At 51.2% G+C, this 22,577-nt stretch overlaps 1 protein-coding gene and 1 non-coding gene across 13 annotated transcripts in view; both read right to left on the reverse strand.

Moving 5' to 3' along the window:
- EP400 (E1A binding protein p400) overlaps window positions 1-22,577 on the reverse strand; it is a 108,759-nt gene that overhangs the window by 16,042 nt on the left and 70,140 nt on the right. For 9 of the 12 annotated variants that reach the window (XM_055404257.2, XM_055404254.2, XM_055404256.2 and 6 more), the window contains 21 exons: window positions 22,073-22,344; window positions 18,764-18,966; window positions 18,505-18,674; window positions 16,224-16,420; window positions 14,129-14,240; window positions 13,836-13,979; window positions 10,949-11,092; window positions 10,655-10,738; window positions 10,237-10,371; window positions 9,919-9,963; window positions 9,663-9,816; window positions 9,301-9,542; window positions 8,994-9,167; window positions 7,076-7,212; window positions 6,896-6,952; window positions 5,273-5,351; window positions 4,928-5,179; window positions 3,903-3,951; window positions 3,711-3,820; window positions 1,225-1,432; window positions 918-1,108 (listed from right to left, as the gene is read on the reverse strand). In XM_055404257.2, coding sequence (XP_055260232.2) covers window positions 918-1,108; window positions 1,225-1,432; window positions 3,711-3,820; window positions 3,903-3,951; window positions 4,928-5,179; window positions 5,273-5,351; window positions 6,896-6,952; window positions 7,076-7,212; window positions 8,994-9,167; window positions 9,301-9,542; window positions 9,663-9,816; window positions 9,919-9,963; window positions 10,237-10,371; window positions 10,655-10,738; window positions 10,949-11,092; window positions 13,836-13,979; window positions 14,129-14,240; window positions 16,224-16,420; window positions 18,505-18,674; window positions 18,764-18,966; window positions 22,073-22,344 — 3,159 coding nt within the window. The remainder of the gene's footprint in view (window positions 1-917; window positions 1,109-1,224; window positions 1,433-3,710; window positions 3,821-3,902; window positions 3,952-4,927; window positions 5,180-5,272; window positions 5,352-6,895; window positions 6,953-7,075; window positions 7,213-8,993; window positions 9,168-9,300; window positions 9,543-9,662; window positions 9,817-9,918; window positions 9,964-10,236; window positions 10,372-10,654; window positions 10,739-10,948; window positions 11,093-13,835; window positions 13,980-14,128; window positions 14,241-16,223; window positions 16,421-18,504; window positions 18,675-18,763; window positions 18,967-22,072; window positions 22,345-22,577) is intronic. The other 3 variants (XM_055404255.2, XM_055404259.2, XM_055404250.2) reach the window with 1 other exon arrangement.
- On the reverse strand, window positions 16,663-16,792 carry LOC129542959 (small nucleolar RNA SNORA49). The gene has a single exon (XR_008683212.2). It is a non-coding gene; the product is annotated as a small nucleolar RNA SNORA49 (small nucleolar RNA).

The raw sequence follows: 22,577 nt of genomic DNA on the forward strand, positions 1-22,577 counted from the left end.
GCTGGACAACCCTAATTCAGTGCTGCCCATCAGCATTCCACAGCAACGGACATGCTCTGGAACTGGGCTGTCCAATGAGATGGTCACAGCCTTGTGTGGCCTTGCACCCTTGAGCTGTGGCTGGTGTGATGGAGGATGGAAAGCTGAGCTTGGTCACATTTTGTTTCTGCGGTGTGCACCCGGGCGCCCCTCCAGGATGAAGTCCTGGCTGGTGCTCGCAGGTTCTCAGGGCCCTCCAGCACCCTGGACCCCTCTGTCACCCGCAAGGGGCAGGCCCGAGAGCAGGTACTTACTGTGGCAGCTCCGACAGCCAGCTGCAATTCTAAAATACCATCCTGTTTCTATTACGTACGTTTTTCTGACTCCTTTCTGAGTATTAAGGCTTTTCCATTTGTGGCAGTATTTCCTTTTAAAATGAATGTGTTTGGTTGTATAACAGTGCAGGTGGTACAGACACTGGTAAAATTCAGGAACATCAGTACTCAAATGACTGACACTGAGAAACGATAATGCAAATGAACTACTCCTAGAGAAACCAAGTCTTCACCACCTCGACTCTTAAACTGTAGAAGAATGCTTTTCATCAACATTTTCTCAGGCTGGGAAAAGGGTCCAGTGGCCTTCAAGTTCTCCCTGGAGCCTGAGCTGCTGCACACAGCACAAGCAAGCAGTGGGAAGATCCATCTGGAAATGGGGATTAAGGCCTCAGAGAGCTGGGAATAAGCTGGTCATGTGATCATGGAAGCGGCCCTGTAGGCAAGGTTGTTTCTAAAGACAACACACACACACTTCCCACATAAAGACCACACACTTCCCACATAAAGACGATGGCAGGTTGTGCAGAACACACTTTGAATGACACGACACAATAAGGCATCATCACACAGGGGGTGTCAGGGTTTCTAGAAGATGCTCACCGGTGTCAACTTGCCCACAGCCTTGATCTGTGCTGGCGACTGGGCCTGGCCTTGGATCTGCGGGACCTGCACCTGAGAGGCCTGCTGCTGCTGCTGCTGTTGCTGCTGCTGTTGCTGCTGCTGCTGCTGCTGCCGGAGGAGCTGGAAGTGTGCAGGCGTGATGGTTTTCCCCGGGAGCTGGACCCCTGTGGCTGAAGAGGTTGTCTGGTGAGACTGCAGCCCCCCGACACACACACACACACGCACCTGAGCCCTCAGGAGCTGTAAGAGCAGGGCAGGTCACGTAGGAAACCAACCCTGCCTTTACCTTGGGACACCTGAGTCACCAAAGACCGGGTCGGGGTCTGCACGGGAGTCAGGCTGGTAGTGACCACAGCCGAGGCCGTCACTGAGGTGACCGCTCGAACACCCTGAGTCGGTGCCAGGGACACCAGGTCGGATGTGGCCGTGGCTGGGGAACCAACTGCTCGAGGCTGGGTGTGGACCACCTGGGCAGGAGCAGAGCCTCCCGAGGTCTGGAAAAGGCGAAGGGAAGAGAACTGTCAGGCTGCTTCACGATACTCAAAAGACTCTACAGTCATCGGGTGAAGAAAAAAGGCCACAAAACTCTAAAACTTAGAAAACGAAGCCTTCTGACAGAGTGCTGAGAGACCTGTGAGTGCAAAACCTGTGTCCTGGGCTAGAGCAGGCGGCAACACACAGAAAAGGAAGGTCCCCTCCCCCGTCTAACACACCTGCCCAGTGCCTGTCCACGTGTCCTCACTCGAAAGACCTTTGGTTTCTAAGAAACCATCCAGATGCCTGTGTTTATCCCCGCAAAACACACAGGACCCTACTCCCCACGGTCATCCCCAGCTGGGCATGGAAGTTGCAGCCCTGAACCCACTCCCACCCACTCCAGGCCTCGTGGTGTCCCAACTAAAGTAACTGCTCAAATCTTTTGTCCATTAAAGAAAAATTATTTTGTCCACTATTAAGTGTCGTTCATTTTCTTACTGTTGATGCAAGAATCTTTATATATTCATGTATGTATAATTTATTTTGGGCTACTGTTGGGTTTTCATTGCTGCATGGTCTTTTCTCTAGTTTCAGTGAGCAGGCTTCTCATTGAGGCGACTTTTTTTTTTTATTTTCAACATTGAGGTGGCTTATTCTTGTGGAAAACCTGCTCTAGGGTGCACAAACTTCAGTAGTTATGGCACATGGGCTCAGTAGTTGCAGCTCCTGGGCTCCAGAGCACAGGATCAGTAATTGCGATGCAAGGACTTGGCTGCTCCACATCATGTGGGATCTTCCCAGACCAGGGATCAAACCTGTGTCTTCTGTATTAGAAGGAGGATTCCTTACCATTGATCCACCAGGGAAGCCTGGAACAATCTTTATATAATCTAAATACCAGTTCTTTCTCAAGTATATTTTCCATGCCTTTGTTTTAATTTTATGAATGTTTTCCAAAGAGCAGAAATTTTTGATTTGATGATGCCTCACTTATTAATTTTTTCATAATGTACAGGCTTTTGGTATCTTAGGAAATCTTCGCCTAAACCAAGGTAGCAAAGATGTCCTATTTTTTTCCTAGAAATGTTATAGTTTTGGGCCTATGACCCACTTTGAGTGACTTTCTATATACAGTACTAGTGAAACAGGTCCAAGTCCATTGCTTTGCACATGGCTCTGCAATTTCTCCAGCACCATTTGTTGAAAAGACTGTCCTTTCTCCACTGAATGAACTCCTCCAGCACTTTTAGCGAAAAGTAATCAACTATGTACATGTGGGTCTACTTCTGGGCTCTCTATCCTACTCTCCAAAATCCTTTTGCCAGTACCACTCATCCAGATCACTATCAGCAACACCTGCACAGCAAAGACATTTTCCAAAACTCAAGAGGGGCCTTCCCTGGTGGTGGTAAAGGATCCACCTACCAATGCAGGGGACATGGGCTCAATTCCCTGCTCCAGGAGGATTCTACAGGTCAACTAAGCCTGTGCTCCACAAGAGAAACCACTGCAATGAAAAGCCCATGCAGCACACCTGGAGAGAAGCCCCAACTTGCCACAACTAGAGAAAGCCCGCGCACAGCAACGAAGGCTCAGTGCAGCCAAGTAAGTAAATTTTTAAAAAATACTCAAGAACATCACTCTATTTGCCAAATGCACCACTGACTCTGAAGCAGCTTCTTCTCATTCGGGGCACGTGTTGTCTTTAGGTCAGTGACAACACTGGAACCCAGCACGTAAATGTAAACTCGTCAATTTTAGTTGTTCGCTTCTGCCTTTTATGGTGAAACACCACAGCCCAGCAGGTGTGTCTTCTGGTGAGTGCCCTGTCTTCTGGTTTCGTGCTCAGGGGTTCTGCCGCTCTGTGTCAGTCCCTCTGCCCAGGTCTGGCCCCTTCTTGCTTCCTACTCATGGGCCTAGATATCCCAGAAACCCACTACCCCGTCTCGTGCTCCAGCTAGCACCATCCACTCCTGTACTTGTGCAGTGGCCACCGTCCACTCACAGGCTAACCTGTCAGTACGGCACGTGGAGTACCCCATCTGTGGGGTAAGAGACACGCTCTCACTCCCTTCCTCCTGGAGTCACGGTGGGGGATTTCAATACCCTCTCCCTCAGAAAGAACAATGTGGAAACCATTCTCTGCACACCTGAATGTTCTTGGTATTTTATGAAATTCAGACTACATCAGTGCTTTCTATACCAATGGAATTCTTTTTTAAAAAACCAGACAACTTCGGCAGCAGCCTAGGTCATACACACCACCCACAACACCCAGGAGCAGTGACAACTCACGGTTAAGGCTCCAGGAGCCACAGGCGAAGCCAGACGCTTGTTAATGGACTGGAAGGTGGCGGCAGGGACACCAGCAATGGTGTTCACGATCACATTTCCACTCACGGTGCCTGCAGGGAGAGAGGGTGTGAGGCAGGAGGATGGGAGAGAACTCATCTCCAGCTGTGGCATCTTACCCATGAGGCTTCTTACCCGCGGGCATGCTTGTCCCTGTAACAGACGTTTTGATGGCTCCTGCCTGCTGAAGGAAGGAAACCATTTGAATTTCAGGTCAAGTTCACCCCTGCACAGATACTCCAAAGCCTTCCATTTCATCAGGATAAAATTCATAGTCTTAACTGTGGTTGCTCAGACCACATGCCCGATCTTAGCCCCATCTCTCCCTGCGTCCTCCCCACACACCTCCCCATTGTCCCACTGCCTCCCACGCTGCTGGGTCTGTGCCTCAGTCACCAAATTCCAGCCATGCTGATCCTTTGAATCCCATACGTGTCAAACTCAGGGCCTCTGTGCTTGCTATTTTCCATTCTTCTCTGACTAGTGTCACTTGGCTACAGGCTAGGGGCCAGCCCTGCAGAAAGTCTTCCTGACCACCTACCACCAGGCAGAGAGCAGCTCTCACACCAAGCAGGTGCTTAGTTTTCTGAACAAGGAAGGACAGAGCTGCCCAAGTGCCCATAAAAACACCACTGTGGCAAATGCAGTAAAGAACACGGGGAGGAAACGACTCTGTATAACGAAGCCATCCCACGCCGGGCAGCAGTGTCTTTCCATGGGGGATTCTTACGTGTCACCATGCACGTACAGAGAGGGCACGTGGCTGCGTGAGACCGTCAGACTACCATTCTTCTTTAAACACCTTTTACTGCCTCCCTCTCACGGGTGCACAAGCTTCGGGAGAGGATGGGGCAGGGTCAGGAAAGGGAGGTCTGCACTAACTGCTCTGCAAGTCTGCAGAGGTCAACCTCTTCACAGTTACTCTTCACAAAGCCCTAATCCCAAACTTCTTGTCTCCTCCACCAAGAAGAGTGGCCTCGCCTCCCACATCTCTACTGCGCTAAGCCAGCCCGGAGAGCAGAGCTGGGCCTGCGTGGGGTGATGCAGGTGAAACAGCCACTTCCTCGAGGTGGGAGGCTGGGCCTCTGAAGGGCTTTGGGCTGGAAGCTGCGGGACCCCTTGATGGGTGTGCTGGACCCGACCTCCCTCTTCCTTCTCACCAGCACTGCGGCACTGCCCACCGTCGTGATCGCAGGGGGCGCCTTTGGTGGGGGTGGCGCGGGCTGCGCAGGGGGCTGTGCCTGAGCCTGGGGCTGGACGGCAGGTGGCCCTGTGGGCTGCTGGCTGCCTGCGGCTGAGGGCTGGGGCAGAGGCGGAGGCGGCTGCTGGGGTGGCGGGGGCTGCGGCTGAGGCGGGGGTGGTGGGGGCTGCGTCACAGGCGGCTGCTGTGCCTTCTGCTGGTCGGCCAGTGCCTACAGGGGCAGGAAGGAACAGTGTCGTGGGAAGGAGTCGGCCCAGCAGACCACCCCTGCCCCTCTGGGCCCCGCCTGTCCACTGCACCACACCTTTTTCTCCTTGGCAATGCGCTCTGCCCGGAGGGACGCAACCTGAATAGGAGGCAGGGGTTTATCGTAGCTGATGCCACTAAAGACGAGAAAAAAAGGAATGCATTGCAAGTTCTAAAGCAGACAAACATTCTAGGAACCCAAATCCCACATTTCCCATCCTGCCAGGTGCTGGAACACGACTCCTACAAAGCCCCACAGGCCAGGGTGCCTGGCAGGTTGGCCCTAGGAAGGGAAAAGGATGCCCTTCCAACAGGAGCTCCTGGAAGGTGGGCCTGGGCCTGACTCCCCTCTGCAGCGGTACTCGGCCAGGTGCCCAGGATATCAGGAGGCCCCGAGCATGTAGGGACAAGAAGGCCATTCAGCACTGTGCTCCTCAGAGCAGACTACCTGCCCCTCCACCCAGCACAGCAAACTGCTCACTCCGCCTGCCCTGAACATCAGCCCTCCTCCAAGGGAGAGGTCAGCCGGTCACCCACCTAGTACTGTGAGTCCCTGACGGTCCTCCCTGGCCTCTCATAGCACCCTTGCTTCCAAGGTTCCTGCACCCCCTGGCCCCCATGACAGTCACAGGAAGGCTGGCTCTGCCCTGTGCGCTCCCTCCATGTCTCAGGGCGGCTCACCAGCACAGCCCAGATGCTGTGGTTCACCTGTCTGGTGTCTCTGGATGCCAGCCCTCCCAAGTCACGTGTCCTCAGCCCACCCAGCACTTTGTCTCCCATCCTCTGACTGCCCATGTCAGTCCACTCAGCCTCCTGAGGCTGCCCTGCAACCCATCCAGCTGCCCCCAAATTCAAGTAAAGATGCAAAGACGATCTGTACCATGAAGAGACACAGAGAGGGGCTGGGGTGTGAGCTCCCACAGGAAAAAAGTGACACATGAGAGTGAGGCAAGGGGAGCCCAAACATGCTGGGGGAGACCATCCCAGATGGAGTGAGCCACAGGCAGAGCCGTGAGGCAGGAACTGCCGGCCCACTCGAGGAGAAGCCCCAGAGGCCTGGGCTCTTGGTGCGGCTGGAAGGGCTGGGACTCTTAGCAGGGACAGGCCCATGTCTGGCAGTTATCTGCAAAACCTGCTTGGTTACAAGGAAAGCTTGAGCCTGAGTGGCAACTGGGTTCCATCTGAACACGTTCTTTCCTCCCCGAATTTTAAGAAGTGGCAGAAAGTGGCAGGGATGTTACAGCCAACACCCAGATGCCAAGCAACTCAGATTGCACAGTTCTCTGTCACTGCTCTCTCACACCGACCCGTCTCACTACCCATCCACCTAGTCATTTTCTTTTTTTTCCTTTGCAAAATTTCAAAGCAAGAACACCAACCCTCAACAGCATATATTTTCAGGGCAGAGCAAACAAGACATCTGCCAGTGCAGAGACGCTGAAGGAGGAGAAGCCGCTCTCACTCCTGCAGCCCATCAGGCCGTCAGACTGCAGGCAGGACACCCCCTCATCACATGAATGGGGACACCAGCCAGCTGGGCACTCCCCAACTCAACACCACCCCCAGCTGATGCCTGGACACACTGTCTGCACAATAACTCACTGAACTTGTAGAATTTAAGAAAGCCCTAAAATGAGGTCATTTTCAAATAGTTAAAACTGTATCATAAACACATGTATACCTTTCTGCCAATACAGAAGCGTGCTTGGGGTTTTTCTGAAAGGGATTCATGCCAAGCCTGCAACACAGAAATAGAAAACATTAGTGAACAAAGGAAAACGCAAAGGAAGGGCAGGCCGACAGTGAGAACAAGCCCCCACTGACTCCGCATGGCCAGCACTAGGGGGCCTGGGAAGCGTACAGGGGCTTGATGGGGGGGCTCCTTTTCCCGGCAGTCATCTTCATCAAGTCAAAGTGACTCGTGTACAGCTGGGTGTGCGTGGCATTCTCATCCTGGGCGTACATCTGGCCTGTGCGCAGAGGACGGTTGTTCTTACTCTGAAACAGAACAAGGCAGCACAGCAGTCAGACACTAACCTGTGAACGGGGTCCCCAACTAGAAGCCTAATGTGAAACCTTTGGGTTAAAAACCGAGCCCCTTCTTGCTGACCTTCTCTCTGAGACTCAACACAGAACAGCAATGACACAGCGGCCGTCATCCACCGACCACACTCCCCAGCCTGTGTGAGGCCTCCTTGCCCATCCCTGGAGGAAGAAGGGGACGCCTCCAGTTGGGGAGACAGCGGTGAGGCCAAGTGGCTGGGTCACACGGCAAGCCACCAACAGCCAGGACACCTTGACTGTGATCTGCCCCTGGGCACCAGCTTGCCCTCCCAGGGGCCTCTGGCCCACAGTGGACGTGAAGGATGGGACTCTAGCTTTATTTGTGCCTGGGACTCTCTCCTGCACAAGCCCTATGGTGAAACCAGGCACCTCCTTGCTCCTATAGAACTTCAGGGCGGTCCCTCTCGGCCTGCAGGCTGCCCCACAGAGGCTGCATGAGTCCCTCCTGTAGATGTAACATGTCTGACCACCCCTGCTTCAATGGGGGCAAGCAGGCCGTCAATGTAGGATGCCCCTATGGAGCAGCGCTCTAACGGAAGTAGCAAATCCCCGCATGCAGGAGAGAAACACCTTGGACACTGAGTGCCTGCCAGTCGCTGGAATACGGTTCATTTCTAACCTCACTCTATCTCTGCTGCATAGGCACTTAACAAGTTTTCCAGTTTATTCAGAACACCACCTTCAAACCCTATAAATGACCTCGGCCATTTTCTTTAGCTTCACACATGAGCTGTAACAGAGTGTCAAGTTTTGGCTTGATGATTTACTCTATCCAAGTTATGACAACTGTTAGAAATGCTTCCCAAACCTAATGGGCCTGACACTGGAAGTCCTGTTGATGAAAGCATCGCAAACTGGTATTCTGAGGAAAGACTGCTTTTCTGGTGATTGTTTTCAAATGAGGAAACAAACATGTCTTATCCAGAGACAACTGTTTTTAGAAAACTGAAAACTTGCGATGTGTTAAAGTGTGCTTATAGAAAAAAGTAAGTAACGTTCATGAATGAGAAACACAGGAGCAAACTTCATCAATGCTCAGGATGTCTACTGCTGTTACGTCAGACCCGGCCGGTCCCAGGCAGAGATGAGGTCAATGTGCCTGTTCTGTGGCTGGACGTGAGGGCCATCACCCCAAAGACCACCAGCCACAGGACCAACACTGTGCACAGAGGCTTTCTACATGGAGGCTGTGGACCCAACCCCAAAGGCAGGAAGGTAAGGACAGAGCAGATGGAGAAATGGCAAGAGACAAACACAGTTCAAGAGGGATGAGAAAAGGTGCCACAGTGGAGACATCCTCGGCAGCCACGCTGACCGTGGGGCTGGGCCTCCTGACACACCACATCTGCAGTCCGTGTCCACGACACCTGCAGCTGGGACCAGGGTGTCCAGCACCCATCAACCCCCTGCAGCAAGGCACTGAGGTGGCTGCACAGACAGACCCTTCTTCACGTCAGCAGACAGCAGAGAGCATGGGCCCTTCCATTCACCCAACCTGGGAAGGAGGAAGCCCTCGGATGGCGCTGGGGCCACCAGACAGCACACAGAACTTTCCAGAGGACATAACAGTGCGGCCACTCCCTATGAGGTGGGATCTTAGCACCCAGACCACTGCCGGCAGTAACTGTAACTGTGCCACCCCATCTCAGGACCTTGTCCAGCACTGCACACCCTCACCCGCCTCTGCCTAGCCCCCCAGCCCCCATGAGCCTCACCTTGCCCTCCTCCCTGGGGATGAGCACATTCTCGTAGCGGTTCCGGCACTGCTTGGAGGAGCGGTAGATGCGGCTGCAGGAGTTGACGACATCACTGACCAGGTCCCAGTTGGGCGTGTGGGCCGGGGACACGATTGTGAGGTTCAAAGGCAGCTCAAGGAGCTGCTTCACGGCCTGGAGGATTGGGTTCAGAACCCACAGGTCAAGGCCCTGCCCGCTGGACACTTCCCCCTGCCCCCACCCGTCTCCACTCCCCATGCAAGGATCCTAATGGCAGGGCTGGCCAAGATCGGGGCCTCAGACTCACCTGCAGCAGCGCCCAGTCCTCGCTGATGAGCCACTCGGGGTTGTCAGGTCCAGACTCAGTGGTCGGTTTGGCAAAAGTCGGCAGAGGCTTGGCAAACTGAGTCTGCTGCTTCAGCAGAATGTTCTTCTTCTGCTCCTTGCCCTCCCGGCGGATCTTCAACATGCCGGGGGTTGTGCGGTCAAACAGCGACCGTGGGGGTACCACGGCCTCCCCGTGCCGCTGCTTCTTCTTCCTGCCTGCAGCTGCACGGAAAGTGGCTTTAGCCAGTGGGTCAGCAGGCCAAGGTGGGGAGTGGAAAAGCCACGGGAAAGGTCACCGAGGCCACCGGCAGCCACAAGCCCTCTCCCTGAGCACAAGCCCACCTGAGGGGTCCGTCTTGTGTCGGCGGCGCTCCTTTCTCACATAGACGGGCGGCAGCTTGGACTCGGGGATGGGCGTGGTTTCGTACATGAGACACACGACCGAGTCGATGTAGATGTCGTTGTCGTCCTGGGGGGGTGTGGGCGGTGTCCAGAGCTGCGTGCAGGAGGGACAAGCCTGAGCTGGGTGGCCACAAGGGCAGTTGGCCCAGCACAGCGGGAGGCAGGGGTCTGGGGGAGTGGGGACACAGGCACTCACCGGCATGACCTCCGTCTGCCCGTCGGCGCCCTCACACACAAACTCCTGAGGGAAAAGGGGAGGCTTTTCAGGTCCACGCAGCCCTCGCTTTGAGCTGCAAGTGGTCAGCTATCTACCTTCACATCAGTTAATAAGCCTTCAAAACAAGCAGGCAGCACCGCTATTGCCAAGACCTAAACTGCGCTTCCATCATAGCCAGCATGACGGTGGGGAAAGCCGGCAGCAGCGAACAGAAACCCTCTAACCCGTGCCGGACCTAGACAGGCCCAGCCCGCCGGCCCCGGGCCGTGGACAGGAGGCCTGGCGGGGCGCCCATACCGCACTGTAGGCATCCTCCCGGGTGTAGGTAAGGAGCTGCTCCTGCTCCTGCTCCAGCCGCGCCCTTGCCTCCTGCTCCCGCAGGCTCCGCGCGTTCCAGGCCTCCCACTCACGCACGGCGGTCAGCACGGCACCCTGCAGGAAGACCGGCCATTCCCATCGCTGCCCCCCGGCCCCCCGGCCCCCCGGCCCCTTTTCCTCTTCCCAATACATGACCCTCTAACCAAGCACCGAGCTGCTTCAAAACCAAGGAAAATTGCCTCATGTAGGGTTTCTGAGGCTTCGCCCATCTGATCAGTTTACATATGGGTGGGGTTTGATTTTAATGCCTTGAATTCTGGGCAAGTCATGCTTACTTCCAACCCTGAAGAATTTGAGATTCTCACATGTGAAGATGGTCAAAAGTGCAATCTCTTACCTCACTACTTCTCTCCTTTTCTTGATCAACGGAAGTATGGAATAATTCCAGGTAATTCAAAGCATATTTTTCAATTGGTGTGAGCTGTTTCAAAATGCATTTTTTGAACAGAATTAATAGCAAGTTCATAAGGATTTAGTTCCTCATATAACCCCCCACCAGCACCTGAATCAAAATAGTGACTGGTCTTGGTCAAGAATGAACAAGAAATGCCTCACAGAAAGGTCACGTGCTTAAAATATTTAGGTATAAAGAAAAACTGAAGTAGAAACCCATAAGAGAAAACGCCCAAACCTGCCCCATGAAGTCCGCTAACTCCTCCAGCTGTGAGGGCTCCTCATCCCACCTGGAACCGCTGGAGTCAGGCGACCCGGGCACGGCCTCCTCAGCCGGCTTCTGGGCATCCTCCTCCTCCAGGTACTCGATACTCTTGAGGGCCTGCAGGATGTACACGCTACATGGGGTGACTTTAATATGCTTTGAACACTTTAAATAAGGGGTCTTGGAGAAGAGTCAGGTACAGACCTGACTACACGCCCACAATGCACACCGAGCCCCTCCCCCCAACAGCAATGTGTGTGCTCCTCGGACCCTCACACACCCTGGGGAAGAGCCTCAGGACACAGGCCGACACACACAGCAAGGCCCCCAGACTCAGAGAACAGAGCAGGATGGGTGTCTTGTTCCATCTCACACCCAACAGCCACCTTCCCGCCCCAGTCCCATCACGAGGGCACTTCATGTGACACAGGCCCTGGTCCATGGCAGAGACAGAAACCAAACCCCCAGAAGACAGTCCTTGGCACCACCATTCAAGAAACGCAAATTAGACTAGCAGATAATGTGCGCTCCTCTCTTGATAGTTGGAAGGTATACCTGTCAGGGGCTGGCAAACTCAAGACACACACGCTCACGTGGGGGACAGTGGTGGTGGGGATTATGCAGCTTAGAGGATTCAGTTAAGAACTAGTAACTCTTTTCAAGGCATCTAGGCAAATCTTCAAAGTTTAAAAGGTAACCCAACCTCACATGATACCCAGAAACTATTTCCAGACAGACTGTCCATCTAAGCATGAGGGATAAAACACTGAAACATCTAGAAGAAAGTAAAGGAGAACCTCTCAGAATGCAAAAGCATCAATCACGTGACAAAGATAGTGGCATTAGACCAAGAATTACTGCTCACAGAGTATTAAAAAAGGCAAACCACAGACTGGGAGAATATATTTTACATGTATCCCACAAAGGCCTTGCACTCAGAATGTAGAAAAAATGCCAGCAAGCCATTAAGAAAAAGAGACAACCCAGTTTACAAAAAATCACACACACAGAAAAAGATGCGAATGAGCATCTCACGAAAAAGTACCCATACTACCAATGAACACAAAGCTCACCAGCCAAGAGCAAGCTGCAATCCAACCAGAGACGCGCCCACATGGCCCCCACACCTGCACCTCTGAACTGGTCCCCAGCCCAGCGTCCACACTGAGCCAGATGATGGTCCTGAGCCACATGTCCTTAGGCAGCCTATCTCCGTCGCCGCTGACCCCCGGCCACACCTGACTCCTGCTGTCCTGACTCAGAGGTGCTGTCCCTCCACCCACAACACTCCTAGACACCACTCGTCACACCATTGCCATGAGGGGATGGTCTGGCATCTCTCGTGTCACTGGAACAGAAGCTCTGGGGAGGATGAGAGGTCTGTTTCTCAATACTGTAACCCTACTGCTTAGAACAGTGTTTGACATACAGTGTAAGACAACCCACCAGAACATTTCAAAGAGTCTGTATGTTGAAAGAACATGCCAAGCCAACGTCTCTAAGTCACACTAAGAAGCAACAGCAAGGGTGTGTAACACACTCACACTCCTCAAACACTCGTGCCTTTAGACCTCACATTTTCTTCCAGGATCCATGTAAGATTTTTACCAATGTTTAATGATTACCTCCAGGAAAAGTAACCTACTGTTTCCCCACTATCATTTCTGTTATGAGGTTTATGTTATGATGTTTTGGGTTTGTGGCGGGGCGGGGTGGGTGTTTCTAAAGTTGAGAGTTACGTTTTGTTTTTTATTTATTGTTTAAATTTTGGGTGCACTAGGTCTTCAGTGTGGAACTCGGGCTCAGTAGTTGCATCACAAGGGCTTAACTGTCCTGAGGCTTACAGGATTTTAGTTCCCCGATCAGGGACTGAACCACGTGCCCTGAATTGGAAAATGAATTCTTAACCACTGGACGACCAGGGACGTCCCCGTCATGCTGTTTGAGATTTTCTTAAAAGCCTAAGGCACCTATCACCTATTTTAAAAACAACAGGGTAAATCAATCTGTTCCTCCTGATACAGAAACAGCTGTAAGTATTTCCATGCACCTAACATTACCCACAGACAACTCCTAGAAGAAAATGTGAGAAACAGTGGATAGTGGCTATCTCTGAGAGGGAAGTGAGGGCCTGATGCAAGAGACTTACTTTTCATCATAAATTTTTGAAGATTTTACCACACGCATTTATTACTACTCAATAATCAAACAGTTAAGTTTCAAAAATAGAAATGGCATCCTGTAGCCAAAAGCCCCTCCAAGAGGCAGGACAGGAGCAGAGCCTCAGGGAGGGGAGTGAGGTGGCCCTGACAGGTGGGTGTGCGATGTGTCTGCACAGTAGCTTGTGAGACGAGTGTGCAACCTGCAAGCATCTGGGCCCAAAACGCAGAAGGCAAGATTTCACTCAATCTAGAAACCTGAAGCAGATCATCTCAGCACGTAGCCCACAATGACGGCTGAGTGAAACAGCCGCTGTTCTCTGTGGTCCTGTCCTCAGAGTGGGACGTGGGACTCACCCAGGGCTGCCATCAGCCCCGCGGCGCTGCGACGGGGGAGCGCTGAAACGGCAGCCGGCAAGGGCCAAGGGCTGGAGCAGAAAGTCACACGACAGTGTGGAGTGGCCCAAGAAGCATGGGTGGAAACGGTGACGGCGGGCAGCAGTGGTGGTGGCAGTGGGGACACACCACTCTCTCCCTCGCCCTTCACCTCTTTTTACAGCTAAAATCCCCAACAATGAAAGCAGAGATGGAGAAAGCTGACAGATCAGGCCCAAGGCCTGGGGAGAGGGAACACTGGTGCTGCAGGGGCAGACCCAGAGCTCCAGATCCAATGATTCCAAGCATGCACCAGCCATCCTTACCTCTATGAAAGGTCTTGCAATTTTGGGTGCAATGGTTTCTGTGACAGAAGGTTCCTGAGAAAGGACAACAAACTCCTCGGCCTTCACTGGGAAGCCAGTATCATCCATGGGTGGATAAACCTCAAACAGCTCCTGGATTGTCCGCTGAAACAAAAATGCATATCACTGAGCCCATGACCTCTGGACCCAGAAAACCACCAGCCACCAGCCCCTCAATAGCATTAAACCCACCTGTTCTGGTCACTGTGTGGCACCCCCTACCCCGCCCCAGGCCTCCTCACAGATGACAGTACCTGTGTGAGGAAAGCCATGGAGTAGTCATTTCCCTGAGCAGCCACTTCTCGGATCAGATCTTTGGTGCCATTTTTCAACAACTTCTCTTCAATAGAATTGCCACTCACGAGCCTACAAACCGAACACATACACACACACGACAGCTAAGTCCCTGGGAGACCGAGGGCAGCCTGAGTGCCACGGCACCCGGACCACCCAGCAGAACAGCACCCACGTGGAGCGGCATGTTGGCAGCGCTCTGAGCTGCTTCCGTCCTTTGTGTGGTGGCCAGAGGGGAGTGGAGGCCTGCGGGGTTGACTGGCTGCTACCCAACATGGGGTTAGCCACACCACCACCTCCCGTGCAGCAAAAGGGCTGGCCCCAGAGGCCCATGCCACCCATGCCAGCTGGCCATGTCCCTTCGCTGGCCACTACCTGGAAAGAGTCCCCAGGACTCAGGACCCTTTGAGCCGTCTCCCTCAGTGCTTACGATGGCGGGCAGGTGCCCCCAAGTTACTGTGCACCTCCCAAAGGAACCTGTGTCTAGTGGCTGCAGCCCAAGGACCAGCATCTCCCGGCTGCTGCTTCATGCCACCTGAAAAGCTGCAGTAACCACTCCCTATTTCCATGATCAGGGCTTTCACTAAGATGATGTTAAACTTCACCATCACTCTGGGGAAACTTTACAGTTCTGTGAACCAGGTCTTCTTGTCCCAGAACAGAGCATGTCCTGAGTTCATGACATCGCTCAGGTTACATCCTCTCACAACTTTACCCTCCACTCCTGCACACCCTGCACCTTTACTGCCAAGGTTGCTCCTGAGCATCCACAGACTGCGACTGCTGAGAATAAAATGTTTTCCCCATTACTAGCTTAACTGCTAAAGGGCCAATGGTAAGCAATTACACATGAAACATCATTCAATCACACAAACAATATACCACATTTATATATATTTGCACGGAAACAGGCTCTAAATATATTGTTAAAACAAAACAGCATTACATGGTAAGACTGCTGGCACGACCCATTTAAAAAAATCAGGGAGGGCTTCCCTGGTGGCTCCGTGGTAAAGAATCTGCCTGCCAATGCAGGAGACATGAGTTTGATCCCTGATCCAGGAAGATCCCACATGCTACAAAGCAACTAAGCCTGTGCACCACCATTACTGAGCCTGTATTCTAGAGCTCGGAGAGCTGCAACTACTGCAGCCTGAGTGCCTTAGAGCCTGTGCTCTGCAGCAAGAGACGCCACTGCAATGAAAAGTCTGTGCACTGCAACTAGAGAGTAGCCCCCGCTCACTTCAACTAGAGAAAAGCCTGCGCAGCAACAAAGACCCAGGACAGCCAAACACAAGTAAAATTATTAATAACAAATTTACATTAAAAAATTGGGGATATGTCTGGAAAGACACTAAAATGCTGCTAACTGCCAACTGGGCAGGCTATTTACCTTCTCCATGTGCTGTCGTTTTTTTTAATTTCTTTTCAATGAACAAGTAACACATTTACAACGAAAAAAAATTAAGCTATTTAAACACAGTGTGTGGATGACTACATCTTGAAAATGGTAAGGGTTATGCATGTGGGCTGGGGTTCCAGCCCTGGGCCAGCCGCCAGGGACCACACACTCTGTAACAACCCCTCCCAGAGGCAGCAGGAGCCCAGAGGAAGGGGCGTGTCACAGGCCTGCACACTTGGGCACCAGATGGGCAGACAGAGGGCCAACACACAAGCAGAGCCTCCTCTGCTTTTCTCAGCTGTGTGCGGATGACCGCTTATAAGATTTAAATTCTCTCAGCAGTCTGCTTACAAGTTGCCACAGTCAAGTTATAACAAATCGTTTACATTTGACAATACCTGAAACAACCTAAAACCTGAGACACCCTCTTAAGGGTCAGAGACTCTAGAAGAAATATAATAGGTACATGTTACAAGGACAGCACTTGTGTCTCAGCAGCAAACCCAGTCACCACTGAAAACAACTCACTATGTCCCAAGCTAGGCTGAGTGTAAAGAAAGAACAGACGGGAGAGCAGGATCGTGAGCCCACCTGAAGGAAAGGAAACACACGAGGCAGAAGCTTCTGCAATGCGCTGCTGGCAGCCACCTCACCTGTATATGTGCACGTCCTTGCGCCGCCCTATCCGGTCGCACCACTCCTGGGCCTTGGCGTCCATCACAGGGTTGAGGTCGTGATCATAGAAGACCACTGCATCCGCCTCCACCAGGCTCACGCCCGTGGCGCGGCTATGTGTGGAGAGGAGGGCGCAGAAGATGCGCCGGTCTCGGTTGAAACTCCTCATCAGTTCCTGAGGTGAGATAAGCTCCCAAGTTAGCGCTCCTGACCAATGACAGGAAACCTCCAACATGTTCGGACGCTAATCAGTTAGAAACTGTTTGGTGTGTTTCCTTTGACGCACGGTTCATGTTCCAGTTACATCAGAGTTCAGCATTTTATCCTGATTCTTTCAGGCATGTGCACTATTCTTCGCTTGTTGATAGCTAACATCTCTACCCTGTTTGAAGGTCGCCAGCCAGCCCCCTGCCCTGAACTGTCAGCTCCACGTGTAGGCCCCAGAGGACAGCAGAGTCTCCCTGGGGAGGGATGCGTGCTTGTTCATGTACCCTCCGGCAATGCCAGGAGCCTTACAGCAAAAGCCCCTGGAGTAAGGCTGAGGGAGCTGCAGCCAGCCAGGGGCAGGGCCCTCCACTCCCCTCAGGGCCACCAGCTGCAATGGCTTCCTTCCCACGACGTCTCTCCTGCAATGATTTCAGTGCCCAAGCATACCTTAGCAGACCAGCCCTCTTCCTTCAAGAAATTCTCTATCTACAGTAAGTCGTCTACACATGAACTTTCAAGTTGCTAGCTTTCAAAGATGCAAAGGTGAGTTCGCATGTTCAACCACATAAGTTAGTTCACATGTCTGGTGTACACTGTCCCATGAGTGCACCCTCTGCAAGTGGCTGTGATTTTGTGCACATCACTGTACAACACTGTACAGAGCATAGTGGTACCTCACCTTTATTTCAGGCCCAGAATGTCCTGAGCCAGTGTAAAAGCAGCAGTGATGGCAGCTGACTGTGTTAGCTGGGGGCCTAGGCTAACTTTGGTGGACTCACAAACAAACTGGACTTAGGAATATGCTCTCAGAACAGAACTTATTTGTATGCAGGGGACTTACTGTAATGTGTTACATTACTCTCGAGGGAATTTACTACTTAAGACTGTGGTGTATTTCCTTCCAGGCCTTCTCAGCGTGGGGAGGCCTGCGTGTACTGGATGATGTGAAGTGGGTAATGCAATGCAGAGCCCAGCAGCTCGTCTGCACTTGGGAACACTTTACCGTGATACCAAGACCTGTAATGAAACACTGCTGAGGACGACTTCCTAGTTCACCCTGTGGGACATTTAGGACAGCGCCAAGTCCTGCGGCCCACAGGCCACTGTGGCCCATTCTTCTACTCCTGGACGTGAACTTTGCTCCCAACTGGGGGTATTACAAACATTTTCACAGACAATTGAGTAGATACATCTTTTAAGAAGTGTGGTGCTGCTAAAGGAGTTCTAGATACAGAATAAGGGCTTCCCTGAAAGCTCAGTTGGTAAAGAATCTGCCTGCAATGCAGGAGACCCTGGTTCGATTCCCAAGTCAGGAAGATCCACTGGAGAAGGGATAGGCTACCCACTCCAGTATTCTTGGGCTTCCCTTGTGGCTCAGCTGGCAAAGAATCTGCCCGCAATGTGGGAGACCTGGGTTCGATCCCTGGATTGGGAAGATCTCTTGGAGAAGGGAAGGGCTACCACTCCAGTATTCTGGTCTGGAGAATTCCATGGACTATGTCCATGGGTTTGCAAAGAGTCGGACACAACTGAGTGACTTTCATTTCACTCCAGATACAGAATTACCCGGCCAAGTGTATATTCATTTTTAAGGTTTACAACCCATCCTGTCAACTTGCTTTCTAGAAAGGTGTCCTAATTTGCACCCCCACCAGAAGCCTGATGGAATCAAGTTACCCTCAGCTAACCTGGCCAAGTAAAAACTGGGCATATTATTTGAACCTGCATTTTTTAAGTGTAAGTCAGTCAGGAGGGCTTTTCTGTTTTCACGTAGCTACTTCCTGAAGGACAACCATCTCGTTATAAGGACCACAAATTACCAATTTTGATTCTGAGACATCTAGCCAACTGGATTTCCCAAGTTACAGGACTTATGAAAATATGTCAAAAGGTACAGATAAAGTCCAGAGACATTAAGAGGTTCTTCCCTTTGTTTAGATAGCACGACAACACTGAGACTGCATGGCTCTGAGAAACCAGCTTAGAAACTGGCAGTCAAAGTTAACCCAACCAAACCATAAACGGGAACAAAAGAGACGATCTCCTTCCTACCTGCCGCTGTTCACTGTTGGCGTTTTCATCAATTCTTATGTAAGTGAGATAATGGAAATTCAAGAACATTTCTAAGATGTCCAACATGAGAACCATCTGTGATAAGATCAGCACTCGGCGTCCTTCAGACTTCAGCTTCTGAAGTAAGATGGCTAAGGCCTCCAGCTTTCCTGTCAAACGAGTGACACCGAGAGCATCTCATAATCCAAAGAGAGTAAGCCCGACACAGGGAGCAGAGTGGACGGGACGCCTCCGGTACCTGAGTCAAACTGGACCAGCCTCAGCTCGGGGAACCGCAGCGAGTGCAGAGCCGTCATCCGCTGCAGCTGCTGCGCGTAGGGAGCTGTGTGCTCCCGCAGGCAGTGCCGGAAGAGCCGCATCCTGTGGCTGTAGAGGGAGGGTGGCCTTGCCACCCACAAGCGCGGGGGTGCGGCCACCACCGGCGGGATCACGCACACCACCCTGAGAAGCAGAAAGCATGCATGTCACAGGCGACACCCACACACCTCCACAAGGCAGTCTCTCTGGGCTCAGTCAGCAAAGGCTCGAGAAGGCAGAGGGCAGAACCATCTGGCAATGGGAGTCACGAGAGGAGTCAGGGTGCCTAACTCCAGCTGGAACATACCATCACAGAAGCCACAGGAGAGGGTGCTGGCCAGTGAGGACTGCCCAGATCAAAACAAGCAGTGCAGAGTACTGCCCCCTAGCCCCTGAGAGCACAGGGACATATGCGGAGCTGAGACACAAGCACTCTGTCTCCTGGATGGTCTGGGGAGGATGTGACCCCTGAAGCTGATACAGCCACAGCAGCCCCAGCCAGGGTTGGGAGCCAGGTTTGGGAGGAGGAGGCCCTGCCAAGGGCAGCAAGACGACAACTCAGAGGACCCGGACAGTCGACTGGACACCCACCTCCTGACCTGCAGACACCACCTGCTCCAGAAAAGCCCTCTCACTTGCTGCATGCAAACTGAAAACCATTTCCAATCAAAATTCTAATCAATGAAACCAAAGAAGCACTAAATAGATGGAGATATTCCATAACCATGGATAGGAAGATCCAGTATAGTCAAGACGTCATCAGTTCTTCCCCACTTGACCAAGACTTTCAATTCAATCTCAGCCAGCTATTCTGTACATAGCGATAAATTCAATCTAAAGTTTACATGGAGAAGCAACAGACCAGAACAGGCAACACAATACTGAACAAGAAAAAGTCCAATGACTGGCACTACCTGACTTCAAGATTTACTACAGTAATCAACAGCATGACACTGTCAAAGAACAAAGAGATCAATGGAACAGGACCGATCACCAGATTTTCTCCACAAATAAGCTGCAAGGAAAAAAGAGGGGGAAACAGAACCTATAGATTCAAAGACACATAAAAGATATAAGCTGATTGTTATGTATGTACCTCACTGTGACTCCGGCTTGAAATATAAAAAAAGACATGAAATAATCAGAAATATGAATACTGAACAGACATTTGATGATATTATATCTGCTCTGTGAAAGACAAAGTCAGGAGAATGAAAAGACAGACAACAGACTTGAAGAAGATATTTGCAAAAGATACATCTGCTAAAGAACTGTTATCCAAAATATACAAAGAACTCTTAAAATGCAACAGTAAGAAAAATGGGGGAAGCGATAGCTACGGAGTTTGGGATCGACATGTACACGCTGAAGTATTTAAAATGGATAGTCAACACAGTCCTACTGTAATAATAAAAATTAAAAATTTTTAAAAATGGACCAAAGACCTAAAGAGACGCATTACCAAAAACATATAAATGTCAAATAAGCATATGAAAAGATGCTTAACATAACATGTCATGATGGAAATGCAAATTAAAACAAGATACCACTACACATCTGTTAAAATGGCTGAAATCCAGATCACCGACAACACCAATTGCTGGCAAGGATGTGGCTCAACAGGAACTCTCATTCACTGCTGGTGGGAATGCAAAATAGTACAATCACTCTGGAAGACAGTTTGGCAATTTCTAACAAAATTAAACATTCTCTTACCATAAGACCTAGTAATCACATCCCTTGGTATTTACCCAAAGGAATTAAAAACTATGTCTACCCCAAAACATAGATTCTTGCAACAACTTTATTCATAATTGCCAAAACTCCACAGCAACCATGTTGTCTTTCAGAAGGCAAACATTTTTTATTTTTTTCAGTTGCACCAGGTGGCTTGCAGGATCTTTCTTCCCTAACCAGGTATTGAACCTGTGCCCCCAGCATTGGAAGTGCAGGCCACCAAGAAGTCCCAGTACGTGAATGTTTTTAAACAAACTGTGGTGATTCCAAGTCTTCCCAGGTGGCACGATGGTAAAGAACCCGCTTGCCAATGCAGAAGACATAAGAGATGGGGGTCTGATCCCTGGATTAGGAAGATCTCCAGGAGGAGGGCATGGCAACCCATTCCAGTATTCTTGCCTGGAGAATCCCATGGACAGAGGAGCCTGGCGGGCTACAGTCCACAGGGTCACAGAGAGCCGGACATGACTGAAGTGACTTAGCACCCACGTATGGGGTGCTTCTGGACAATGGAACATTATTCAGTGTTAAACAGAAATGAGTTATCAAGCCGTGATGAGACATGGAAGAACCTTAAGTGCACATTCCTAAGTGAGAGAAGCCATCTGAAAAGGTTGCCTACTGTATGACTCCAACTATAAGACATTCCAGAAAAGAAAAGTATGGAGACAGCAAAAAGATCAGTGGTTGCCAGGTTTTGGTGGGGAGAGAGGGATAAAAAGGAAGGAATCAACCCAAAGGGCAGGGCACAGGTTTCCTGGAGGGTGGAGAGACCATCTGATGCCAAAGCTGAAGACCCCAAAATCGATTCTGAACAGACTCCAAAGGACAACCTGGGGAGAGAAGTGAGATGAATGTCCACAAAACAACCACAAAAGTTGGTGGGGCACAACACAGCGTTTATTTTTTTTGGCTCCAAAATCACTGTAGACAGTGACTATAGCCATGAAATTAAAAGACGGTTGTTCCTTGGAAGAAAAGCTATGACCAACCTAGACAGCATATTAAAAAGCAGAGACATCACTTTGCCAACAACGGTCTGTCTAGTCAAAGCTATGGTTTTTCCAGTAGTCATGTATGGATGTGAGAGTTGGACCATAAAGAAGGATGGGTGCCAAAGAATTGATGCTTTTGAACTGTGGTGCTGGAGAAGACTCTTGAGAGTCCCCTTGGATGGTAACGAGATCAAACCAGTCAATCCTAAAGGAAATCAACCCTGAATAGTCACTGGAAAGACTGATGCTGAAGCTCCAATACTTTGGCCACCTGACGCAAAAAGCCAACTCAATCAATGGAAAAGACCCTGATGCTGGGAAAGACGGAGGGCAGGAGGAGAAGGTTGGATGGCATCACTGACTCAATGGACATGAGTCTGAGCAAGCTGGGAGATGGTGAAGGACAGGGACCCTGGCGTGCTGCAGTCCCCTGGGTTCCAGAGCTGGCCACGACTGAGCGAGTGGACACCACCAACAGCAGCGAGCAAGCAAAGAAGGCTTCCAATACTCTACCTTACCTGTCAATGACATCCTGGAGGGATTCTTGACGTTGAGTCAGCGTCAGAACCAGGTCCCTGTGACTTTTCGAGGGTGATGTGTACCTGCTTGCAGGCCCAGCCCCCTTCCCGTGACCACGGTCAGAAGCCCTGAACCAAGGCACCTGCTCTCTGCCAGGCAGGGAACAAACCCCCAACAAGTCTCTGCCATAGATGGGGGAGCGGGAGCAGCGCCGTTCATTGACGAAATAAATCTGGTCCAGCCGTTCTTTCAGAAGTCTGCTCTTCTCCTCCTTCATCAAAAACAGGGATGAAAATGGGTACTGAGAATAGCATGGCCGGCTTTACTGAGCCCAGTGAGTCCCTCGTGTATGGCAACTGGCCATAGAGCAAGCTTAAGACTCATGGGGCCAGGCTACACAGAAAACAGTGACAGAAAAGCAAGCAGAGAAAACAGCGCTGTTTTCACTGCCAACGTGAGTAGTATTTCTTCAGACACAGTGAGCATTTCTAACGTCTAAAAGAC

The sequence above is a fragment of the Moschus berezovskii genome, chromosome 19 (genome assembly GCF_049115385.1).
Source record: "Moschus berezovskii isolate FMDL1 chromosome 19, NW_MosBer_1.0, whole genome shotgun sequence".
Taxonomy (NCBI): Eukaryota; Metazoa; Chordata; class Mammalia; order Artiodactyla; family Moschidae; genus Moschus; species Moschus berezovskii.